Raw genomic sequence first — 11,709 nt, forward strand, 5'->3', positions numbered from 1 at the left:
TATCAATAATATCATCTCCTGAATTGGGGACTTCTGCTGTTGGGGATTAAATACTTTCAACTTCAGGGTGTGGTGGTAAAAGTTATCCCCCCCACACATGTGAACTGCATTCAGTACCAAGTCTATGTGATGCACCCCAATACATGTGAACCACTTAAGGTGCCCTTGCTGGAAAACATTCACAGCAAGCTGAAGTGACCCAGAGTGGTGACAGAGAGAAAAATCAGCCAGGAACCTGTGGCCTGGTAAGGCAAATGGTTTTTATTCACCGACCATATCTCAGAGACGGTATGGCTGCCATGCTGACCTACTGGGAAGGGATCAATAAGGTTGCACCGATGGCTTTATCAAAAACATTCCAACCTCCTGCTGTAATTTCCACGTGTCTGCCTTGTTCTTTGTCTTGTCTTTGCAATGTAGTAGGACGAGGGTATATAAGCCCTGGGTCTGCTTTTGATCAGGGCTGCCCAGCAAAGTGCCAATGCACTTTGCCTCCAGTTGGCCCAGTTGGGCTTGCTTAACCAAGAATAGCATATCAAGCACTTCATTATTGTAAACAGTTATCTAATAAAGATTGTTCTTGGAGAACCTGTCTGGTGCTCAGTCTGAACAGCACAGCTAGATAGGCAGCCTTTAAAGTTTAGATGAATGTGTAATGTCAACAAATGTTCCTTCTGCCGGGATCTGCTCTGTACCACCTGACTTGGAATAACGTAACAAATCTGCCGCCACTAGAAGAGCTGTTCATGCACTCTCAAGATTGCAAGGCCAAGACTGATTGCTAGAAGCTCCAGATCAAGGCCTGCCCAGTCATTCAGGGTTTTGGTGATGGACTTGTGTTAAACCCAACAAAAGGCGTAGTTTAATTATGACGAGCAAAGCGTGCACTTTGAGATTCAAACAGTGTGGGTATCAATGAGTAGGGAAGAAATATGAATGGATCTGAACTTAACAGGCATTTCTGAGTTCAGGGAAGAGGAGGAGACATATTAAAATGGTGCTCTGGGCAAATGCTATATCTCCCATGTGGTTATTGATCACCATGGCAGGAAGTGCAGGAGCAATATCAACGATATCACCGAAGGTATTATCTTTTGGACTTTTGGGGGTGTCTTTGCGTCAGTGCTGACTCCTGGCGACTGCCTGGACAAGTCCCTGAAGTTTTCTTGATAAGATTTGGGAAGCAGTTTGCCATTGTCTCCTTCCTAGAGCTGAGAGAGAGTGACTGGCCCAAAGTCACCCAGCTGGCTTTGTGACTAAGATGGGACTAGAACTCACCATCTCCCCATTTCTAGCCTGGTGCCTTAACCACTACACCAAACTGGCTTGGCTCTCCGATTCCTGTAAGACAAATAATCATGGTGAACGGTCAGAGAATCATAGAAACTGGACCCGAAAATATCCAGCTTCTGAGGGGACTGGGTTTGCTAATTCTGCTGTAAGGAATTTATCTATCTATCTATCTATCTATCTATCTATCTATCTATCTATCTATCTATCAATCATCTATCTATCTATTAATTATTTGATTTCTATAGCTGCCCATCTCAGCAAGTGACTCTGGGCAGCTTTCCCCAGGTCTAGATTGTCCTCTGGTGTTCATTTACCAAATCCCCAGGATGAATCCTTGGGCTTCTGTCATGAGATCTTGTTAGAGAAAAAGTCCTCTAGTTTCTCTGGAGTTTCAGACCCTCTAGGAATCCAGTGACTCCTTCAGAGTCCTTGATGTCGGCTGATGTAAGAACCCTACATAGTATCATTTTTTTTTTTTCCAGAGGAGAGACTGCGTGAAGACTTAGGTATGGCAGGGGCATTGAAGCCCTCAAATTGCCAGTGAATAATACAGCACTTTCAGAGTTCCTTAAGAAGCAATAGCCCATCGATCTGAAATCGTCAGAAAACCCTTTGCAAAGTAAGATCAATACCTCATAATTTGCTAAAGGTCATGATTGTTGGGTTGGTACCTCCCATTCTGGAACTTCATGAAAAGGAATTTTAATTTTAAGTGATATTTAGGGGAACATTAAGAGAGTTTTATTGTCAGCTTTTTGCTTATGGTTAATATTTGATTCTTTTGATGCTTGAAGAGATCATGCCTGAAATTTCTGCACAAGTTGATATTCTGCCTTGGATGGAAAGGGACCTTTTTTACCTAACAGGAATGGCTCACTGTAGATGGTAAACAATAGGCAGAAGTCACATTTAATGGGAAACTGAGCTGCCTTCAGTATGACCCAGTTCCCTTTTCTGGCAATCCTCCCATTACATTAGCATTTCAGAATTCTGAGTTAAAACATACGTGCATAATTTCAGGTATGAAAAGGGTGTTATTCCAAGACAATACTTTAAAATTGGACTTTATTCTTATAGACTTCCTATTCTGGACAGAATCCCTGAAATGATGAAGAAAGAAATCATAAGCGGGCAGCACATGCAATCAAACCTGTGTCTTAAACAGGATTGAAAATGCTAAAAATGAATTGTGAGAAAGTATCCTACAGTGCTTGCATGATTCACTAAGATGATGGAATTATACACGGAATGCAGACAACATTAAACTAACATTGCAGTCATCCAGTTTACTACTTGAACCAACTAATCACTTGATTCAATTTACCACTTCTGAGTAAACATGAAAGAATTAGGATATAGGTTGCGAAGTATGACAAGCTGATTTATTTTTTAAAAAAATGCTTAAAAGAATTATTTAATTTCTTATTTCATACTTCTCTTGTGTTCCCAAGGTCCTATCTGGGTGGTACCATGAAAAAAGACAATGGCACCTGCTTCACTGAGATTGCCCTGCTGGGCTTCTCTGATTTCCAGACTCTGCAAGAACTTCTCTTTTGCCTGGTTCTGACATTCTACTTCATGGCCTTGATGGGCAACAGCCTGATTTTGATCCTCATCATTCTCAATCCTACCCTTCATACTCCAATGTACTTCTTCCTCTGGAACTTGTCCTTTCTGGAAATCGGCTACACCTCGACCATCGGCCCAAATTTGCTAATGAATTTATTATCAGAGAACCAGACTATATCTTTTTGGGGCTGTGGATGTCAAATGTGTTTCTTCATTCTCTTTGGTAGCACTGATTGTTGTCTTCTTTGTGTCATGGCTTATGACCGCTATGTTGCCATTTGCAAACCCTTGCAATATCCCTATATCATGAACTACAGGGAATGTACTAAGCTTGCTGCTGCCTCATGGGCCATTGGGGTTTTCATAGGTTTGGGCCAATCCATTTCAATATTGACTCTTCCCTTCTGTGGGTCAAATAGAATCAGCCACTTCTTCTGTGATGTTTTGCCTGTTCTGAGACTGGCTTCCACCAATACCTACAAAAATGAAGTGGCCATTGCCACAATGGCAGTTCTAGTTATCCTGGTACCCTTTTTGCTCATCCTTTTTTCCTACATCCTCATCATCTCCACTATTTTCAGGATGCCAGTGGCCAAGAACAGGCGCAAAGCATTTTCCACGTGTTCCTCACATCTCACTGTGGTCTGCATTTTCTATGGAACTGGCATTTTTACCTACATTCGTCCCAACTCAGCATATTCCATGGACAGTAACAGATTCCTTGCAGTGCTGTACATAGTAGTGACCCCAAGCTTGAACCCCATCATTTACAGCTTGAGGAATAAAGAGATTAAAGCTGCTTTCATGAAATCAGCAGTAAGGAAACAGGTCTTCCTTAGGTAATAATCCAATTATACCTCTTTCACCTCTTCATCAGATTACAGTTATTATGCACATATTTAGGCAGTGGAATGAATTCTAGGAGATGCCAGTGGCAGATGTTACGCTTAACTGTGGAATAACCCACAGTTGGAGACAGAGGTATGGAAAACAATGGGAGAAGCCCTGCAGAAAACCTAAGTTGAATATCCTGCTAGAACGCAAGTAAAGGATTCACTGGCCATTCCCTCAGAAGGAAGTCTACCATAGAACTCAGACAATTAGGAGAAAATGTGGCTGAAAGAGAGAAGAGGGCAGCGTGAGGGCTAGAGGGACCAAGGTCAGAGGCAAGGAGGCTGAGACTTTGGACCCACTCTGTTTCCTCAGGTTAGCAGAAGCCCCGATTCTACCAGCCATGAGTGTGCTTTCCTGTCCGTTAACCAGTCTGGCCCCTTTGTGTGATCTGTCTGTTCCTGGCCAGGGACGTCCTTTATTAATAGATCCTGATAAACTTTTTTCTGTTCTACAATTTTCTTCTCTTAATTCTTACTTCTTATCTGGCTCAATGGAAGTACAAGGAGAACTTGTAAATTTGTCAGGAGGTATTTATTGTGTAAACTGGATAGCAAATACATTGTACCAGTTGGCTTCCAGGTGCAATTCAAGGTGCTGAATACCACTGATAAAGCCCTTCATGGCAGATGTCCTGGCTATTTGAGGGACTGCAATGAGACCTCCGCAGAGACTGGGCAATGTGGGTGCGCTTTGGGTCTCTTCCATTAAACAGTGTGGTTCTTCAGGACTTAGGAAACATGCCTTACCTGCTGTGGTGCCTCTCCTCTGGAATAGCAACCTACCAGAGATCTCCATGACTCCTGCCCAGATGCCATTCAGAAAAATCACCAAAGACTTGGGTATTCTCCCAGGCCTTGGGGCAAGATGGTGGTTGAGCTTCTGTGGGACATTTTGTTTGTTCTAGAGAGCTTGCCTTCTAGATGCTGATGATTTCTCTTTCTCTCTCTCTCTCTCTCTTTTACTTTGTTTTAAGCATAAGCTGCCCAGAGACATTTGGAACTGGGAGGCCACTGAATTATAGTAAATTATAAATTTCTATTTCTCTCCTCTGTGGGACTAACATCAGCATCCCCTATGGCTTATACGGAGATTGCTTTCTTTACCAAAACTGCATCTGTGCCCTATAATTACTACAATTACTGTGCTTAGTGGAACAAATTTCAGAACTAGCTGAGAGCTAGAAAATCGTGGTCTCCAGAGCTCACTTCAAGTCTGCTAAATTGTGCTCAGTCTATAAAAACCTTGTTCAAAGGTCTTTTCCCACCCACCCATGAGCTGCACTGGATGGCACCACAGTTCTGTCCTTCTTTTTCCCAAATCTTCTGCCGAGACAGATGTTGCAGGTGAGGGCTGACTATCAGCATGGCACGGTTGGGTTGGGGCTTAGCTCTTCATGTAATTGTGGTCATAGGAGGGCTGAGTGATCCTTCCAGCAGATGTCTGAACCCGAACAATCCTTGGAGGAGGCAAAGTTCTTCCAATCCATCCGATCCTTCAGATGAAATTATAATTGGTGAATTTGTATCCCTGACTCTTGGCAATTTCGGGCTGCAGAGCTTTGAGGAAAGTCCAGATTCTTCTGCTAGATCTGCTTAGTAAGTAATTCTTCATTGATTGATTTATTTTGGAATCCTGGACTTGACCTGATCATCATCTTCCATTAAAACACTGATGCAGTCGTTCTTTGTTCCTTGGAAATAATGTATTAGATGTAGCCCTTGATTTTTAATTTCACAAAATAAATCACCGTATTTAAACGCAGGCATCTCTCTTTCACACTTGTCCAGTTTTTGCGTATTGATACCTCAGCTATTTCCTCACCACTCCAGCAGCACCAATTCAGCCAAGAGGAAACTTGTTCCACATCTGACTCTTACGGAATCTCTTGAGGTCTCTGCTTGTGATTTGTTTTGGTGAAACGTTTGGATGTGAAGATGGATTTGCTAAGGAGCCTGAGTGTCTGTCTTGTAGGGTTTAGACACCCCCCCCCCCCACTGTGACAGGAATGATAATGAACATGTTCTCTTAAGGCATTATATTCACTGAAGATTATTTATCCTTTTCTCACTGAAACGTACAATTTTGCTTGAAATTCTATTGGTCCATGAGATAGGATGGCCTCAACCGGCATCCCTGGTGCCACCCGAGAGCACCAGGTGTAAGAACATTATGAGCTAATTGTCAAAGGGACGTCACATTTTTCAGGTCCCCTTTCAAAGTGTGTAGACAGAATGATAAGCTGGTATTAAGGACATTTCCAAAAGATCAGCTATTAGTTTTTATATAAAGGAAAGGAAGTTTATAGGTGAAGAGAGAAGCTGTCCTGTGTTCTCATTTTTACAGAGGCAGGTAAGAGAGGTGGCGTGTTTGAATACCATGTGTTTTTCCAATGTCCACTCCTTCAAGGAGAGCGTTCCTTCTCTAGTGGGAGAAGCTGACTGCTACCTCTGAGGACCACAGGAGCTCCAAATGTTAAAGAATTGGACAAACAATAAAATACAGACAAAATCACAATGAATTTTAAAATGTAATCTGTATAGCACACAAATGAACACACTGAGAGAATGAGGAGAAATTAGTTGAAAAAGATTTCCTGATCATACAGACAGCAACATGCATTTTATGTGTAAAGACAGAGGATCTCAGCTGTAAGCCACCTGATCCTCAGGTGAGATTTAAGCTTACAAAATTATTTTTATTTCTGCAGCCTGATCCCTAAAAACTACCAGCATGTCCTTGCTTTTCTTTTTGCCATTCAAGAGATCAACAAGGATCCTGATCTGTTACCCAACGCCACATTAGGGTCCCAGATTTACGACAATGCATACAATTCATGGCGCACCACTTGGACCACTTTGGATCTTCTCTTCCTCAGACAAGGAAATCCACTCAATTACCTCTGTGCCACCGAGAATACCATGGCCGTCGTTGGGGGACTCACCTCCCAGAATTCAATTCACATGGCCAACATCTTAAGTACTTACAAGGTTCCACAGGTCAGTGTTTGGAAATAGATATCTAGAACTAGGAGGAGAGTGACTGTGAAGTCTCCACCGCAAAAGCAAATTTCTCTCTTGCTTGAATTGTGATTTTACATCTATGATGATTCCCTACTAAGGAAAGGAAAGACTAAGAAACTACACTTTGATTGCTGCAGGGTAGAAAACTGGAGAAGTCCAATTTCTTCCATACCCTCTTTACAACTCCCAACTTAAGTACTCTGATTGATTGATTGATTGACTGATTATGTGTCATGAAGTCGGTGTTGACTCTTAGTGACCACATAGATATGAAATCTCCCCAAACTGGCATGTCAGGTCTTCCAAAGATGCACCCACGGACAATGTAATCGAGTCCCCCCACCCACCAAAAGAATATACAAAAATGGGTTTTCTAGAATATTTAGGAAATTTGTAATGTAATATTAGCAGTTGTTTGCAATCAGCTTATACAGGCTGAGTACTTTTCTTTCAGTTAAAATTGTCATTTTTCCCCAGGCCAGTTATGGCTCCTCTGACCCCGTGTTGAGAGACAAGATTGGTTTTCCTCCTTTCTACCGCATGGTCCCCAATGAAGCTCTTCAGTACATGGGGATTGTTGGACTTCTCCGATATTTTGGATGGAACTGGATTAGCCTCATTGTTTCTGACAATGAGAGTGGCGAAAGCTTTCTTCAAACTCTGAGACCCAAGCTCTTGCAACATAATATTTGCATAGCTTGGATACAGTTGATCCCAACATTGTCACTATTTTTATCGAGGGAGATACTTAAGAGAGAAATGAATCAAATTCAATCTGTTATCTCTCAGAGTGAAATCAATGTGTTCCTTGTATATGGAGATGGTCAGTCTCTGGAGGGATTACAAATGGTTTTATACTCAATGGAAATTGGGAATAAGTGTCCTCTCGAGAAGGTGTGGATCACAACCTGTGAGTGGGATTTCACTGCTCAGGACCCTGCGAGCAGATTTAGCAAAAATTCCTTCAATGGCACACTGTCATTCTCACTCCAGACAAACGCCGTGCCAGGATTTCACAATTTTCTTGAGACAATAAATCCTCTGAAGTCGACATTTTATTTCCTCTCTGAATTCTGGACATCGACATTCTTCTGCTCACTCAATGCCCACCACTTGTATGAGGGGAAAATGGAAAACTGCACTGGGGAAGAGAAGCTGGAGAACCTCCCTGGATTTGTCTTTGAAATGGGCATGTCTGGTTGGAGCTACAGCATCTACAATGCTGTTTATATTGTAGCACATTCGCTCCATGCTTTGTATTCCTGGAGAAGCAAATGGAAGCGAAGCAGTAGCCAAGGCCAATGGGATCTCCAAAAAGTTCATCCCTGGCAGGTACTCACAGCTAAAGCTTGTGAGCAGAATCAGATTTGGAAATTACAGAAGAAAAGCAAAATGAAAAAAATGAAAAAAAATGACCCTATTAAATTATCATGGACGATCTTGTTTGATAATTTATCAGATGCAGTTTTTGTACTTCTCAATTAAAAAAAATGTAGAAGACTGTAGAAGAGTGGGAAATGGGTGATAATTTAAACCATTCTGAGTCTCTTTCTGATTGATTATTCTAAAACTTTCAATTGCTTATATCCAGTATGTAGAGAGGGAAAAATAAGGAAGCTTATTTTTGACTGTCATTTATAAAGGAGTAAAAGGTCCTCAATTGTATGATTATTGCTTGTAGCTGTAATGCCCCAGAACAGCTGTAAGTTGTGATCTGGACAGAAGTAAAAAGGAGATGAATTGGCTATAACATGATCTCTTTGAAACAAAAGGTTTCTTGATAACATTCATGAAACAGGGAGATGGCTCTCTGGAGAATGAATTTGAAAACTGAGTGATAGGCAGAGTTTCATTTTCTCAGAAAAAAATTAGGGAAAAATATTGTTACTTTCTGTCATCTTAAATGGTTGAGACCAAGTGGGATGACTCTATGGTGGGCTGGAAAGATTCAGCTAAAATATATTATGACTAAACTTCCATGCTCTCTTTAAAGAAATCATTTCAGTACTTGGCATGCTTGGAAAGCATACTTTTGCAGTATTGTGGCAAATCTCTATTTATATATCAGACTGACATTTCAGATGACATTTTCTACTCTTTAGAATGATCACCTACTTTTCCCCCTTCCATCTAGCTTCATTCTTTTTTGAGACGTGTCCGCTTTAACAATAACATTGGAGACGAAATATTTCTTGATGAAAGTAGAGACTTAGCAATAGGCTATGACCTCATCAATTTGGTGACGTTCCCCAATGAATCCTTCCAGAGAGTCCACGTTGGAAGAATCGATTCCCATGTTCCAGCTGGAAAAGAATTCACCATTAATGCAAGTGCCATTACGTGGAATCCCAAGTTTCATCAGGTTGGAACGATTATATTTTCCTGTGTTTAATCACAGTGTCATCTGAGTGGTGTGTCACCAATACAGTCTGGAGAGTGGCAAGGAGATTGCTTGAGACATCTGAATTTGGAAGATGTATCAGAAGAAACAAAAACACAAGTTTGACAATACTGCTTTTCATATTTTTATTTCAGAACTAGGTATGATTTGGTCCTGAAATTTAAAGGACTGATATGTCTGGAGCATCAAAGCTCTGGGCTTTTGGGGAAACAGATGGAAAGGAATGCCTTTTTGGAGAAAATAGAAAGGAGGAGCACTGACTAGATAATTCCACATGGGGATGAATTTCTCCTTTGTGATGAGTGACAAATAGTTACATGAAGACATCTCCAAGATCTGTGTGTTCTTCACTCTTTGGTGACTGTTGATTTTAGGAGAGTGTTTGGATTAATTTTAACTTAAGAGAAGAGAAATCTGTGAAGTTTAACCATTAGTGACTGAAAGGAGTGGTTTAAGCCTGTGATCCTAACATCACTCATTCAAGGAACTACTAGTTAAACCGATTCCTGCCTCAGGGTTGTGCCACTGACATAATTTCTGAGGTCTTTCTGTAATTTCAAACATATGTAATTCAGAATTGGTACTGAAAGGAGAAAACAAACTAATTCCCATTTTAAATCCTGCTTTTTAAAATATTAACAGATGGTGCCAAATTCTACCTGTGTTGAGAGCTGCCATCCTGGACACAGCATGCTTATTCAGCAGGGAAAACAAATGTGTTGCTATGATTGTATTCCGTGCCCCTCAGGGAGGATCTCAACACAAAAGGGTAAGTGAAGGAACTCTGAGCTTCTTAGGAGAACACCCAGAAGTGTTCAATTTTGATCAAGTGGAACATCTTTTCTCCTTCTCTACTTCTTGTTGCTTTACCATAATTTCTATTCTTGAAGATGATGATCTTAAGGCATCCTCATCTTGATTCAGGTTTTTTAAAATTATTATTGTAGACTTCAAAAATTGCTTTTCTCCATCAGGCAAAAGATAACAAGGTGTGGATAATATTTCTACAAACTACAAATACTGAATTTCTGCTTGTGATCTTCAGATGCGGATGAATGTGAGCTGTGCCCAGAAGACCAGTATCCTAACACGAATCAGCACAAATGTATTCCCAAAGTAATGACTTTCCTGTCCTATGAAGATGGCCTGGGAGCAGCTCTGACATCTTTGGCTCTTCTCCTTTCCATGGCCACAGTCGTTGTGATGGGGATCTTCAGGTTACACTCAAACACTCCCATTGTCAAAGCCAACAACTGGAGCATCACGTGTATCCTGCTCTCCTCTCTGCTCCTATGTTTCCTCTGCTCTTTCTTCTTCATAGGAAGACCCAGGAAGATGACCTGCCTTTTCAGGCAAGCTGTGTTTGGCATCACCTTCTCCATTGCTGTTTCCTGCATACTGGCCAAAACGATCACTGTGGTTCTGGCCTTTGTGGCTACCAAACCAGGGAATAAGATGAGGAAGTGGGTGGGAAGGAGGATAGCAATCTTGGTCATGGTGGTTTGTTCTTTGATTCAGATTTGCATCTGTGCTGTTTGGTTGGTGAACAAGCCCCCCTTTCCAGAATTAGAGAAGCATTCCCAAGTGGGCGAGATCCTAGTGCAGTGCCATGAAGGCTCAGATGTCATGTTCTACGTTGTGCTGGGCTACCTGGGTCTTCTGGCCATTGTCAGCTTCACGGTGGCTTTCTTTGCCAGGAAACTGCCTGACAGTTTCAATGAAGCCAAGTTCATCACTTTCAGCATGTTGGTGTTTTGCAGCGTTTGGTTGTCCTTCATCCCCACCTACCTGAGCACAAAGGGAAAATCCATGGTAGCCGTGGAGATCTTCTCCATCTTAGCCTCTGCTTTTGGTTTATTGAGTTGTATTTTCCTTCCCAAGTGCTACATTATTCTAATGCGGCCTGAATTAAATAAGAAGGAGCAATTGGTAAGGAAAAGGAATGATTGATACTGCATGAGAAGGAGCTAGGAGTAGCATGTGGTAGCTCTAAAACAGGAAAATACCATTGCTCCTGTGGCTGAAAGGACCATCCCTGAAAGATTCAGAGTTAAGATTGGCCCATTTGTTAGGGGCAAAATTTGGTATGATGGAATGCTAATTATGTGCCTTTTTGCTAACAAAAAATGTTAATGGTTCATCTATCTGTGTGGCTGTCTACCTTTCTAACAAACTATAAGGTTACTTTGTATAGTTTCTATGGGAATCTTAGCCACTTAGATGATTCAATTGAGTCTTAATTGATGGTGTTATTGAGCACCAATCTTGGAATGGATGGAGATACTAATTAGACTACATGCAGGATTGACCATTGCCACTGGACTGAGGATACTTCTGATTGGTGCAGGTGGTGAAGTCAGGTGTAGGGTAGATTTTATGACGTCGTGAATTGGAGGTACAAAAACAAAGGCTATTGAGAGGACAAAGACATTATTTCATGAACACAGATAGTTTCTTTGGAGTTCTTTCTGGTGGATTTTTCTTACTGTGGCCTTGCTTCCCATTATTATTAAAGCACCATATACACTATCC

General features: G+C 41.4%; 2 protein-coding genes across 2 annotated transcripts; both read left to right on the forward strand.

The window, feature by feature from the left end:
* The first annotated feature begins 2,763 nt into the window (after positions 1–2,763).
* LOC134497424 (olfactory receptor 10C1-like) lies at positions 2,764–3,705 on the forward strand. Its single transcript, XM_063303083.1, has one exon. It carries the CDS (start codon positions 2,764–2,766, stop codon positions 3,703–3,705), a length of 942 nt encoding a protein of 313 aa, XP_063159153.1.
* A 2,969-nt stretch (positions 3,706–6,674) lies between these two features.
* Positions 6,675–11,127, forward strand: LOC134496813 (vomeronasal type-2 receptor 26-like). Its single transcript, XM_063302526.1, has 5 exons — positions 6,675–6,752; positions 7,254–7,352; positions 8,911–9,138; positions 9,820–9,946; positions 10,223–11,127. The coding sequence occupies exons 1-5, from the start codon at positions 6,675–6,677 to the stop codon at positions 11,125–11,127; spliced, it is 1,437 nt and encodes a 478-aa protein (XP_063158596.1).
* The last annotated feature ends 582 nt before the right edge of the window (positions 11,128–11,709 follow it).

This window comes from Candoia aspera, chromosome 4, assembly GCF_035149785.1.
Source record: "Candoia aspera isolate rCanAsp1 chromosome 4, rCanAsp1.hap2, whole genome shotgun sequence".
In the NCBI taxonomy this organism is placed as follows: Eukaryota; Metazoa; Chordata; class Lepidosauria; order Squamata; family Boidae; genus Candoia; species Candoia aspera.

Excerpts from the sequence above, each read along its gene's own strand:
- LOC134497424 (XM_063303083.1), top strand. The coding sequence starts at position 2,764 with ATGAAAAAAGACAATGGCACCTGCTTCACTGAGATTGCCCTGCTGGGC.
- LOC134496813 (XM_063302526.1), top strand. The coding sequence starts at position 6,675 with ATGGCCGTCGTTGGGGGACTCACCTCCCAGAATTCAATTCACATGGCC. Across the intron at positions 7,353-8,910 it reads CTCTTCAGTACATGGGGATT|CTTCATTCTTTTTTGAGACG; the intron begins GTTGGACTTCTC and ends CCTTCCATCTAG. Across the intron at positions 9,139-9,819 it reads GGAATCCCAAGTTTCATCAG|ATGGTGCCAAATTCTACCTG; the intron begins GTTGGAACGATT and ends AAATATTAACAG.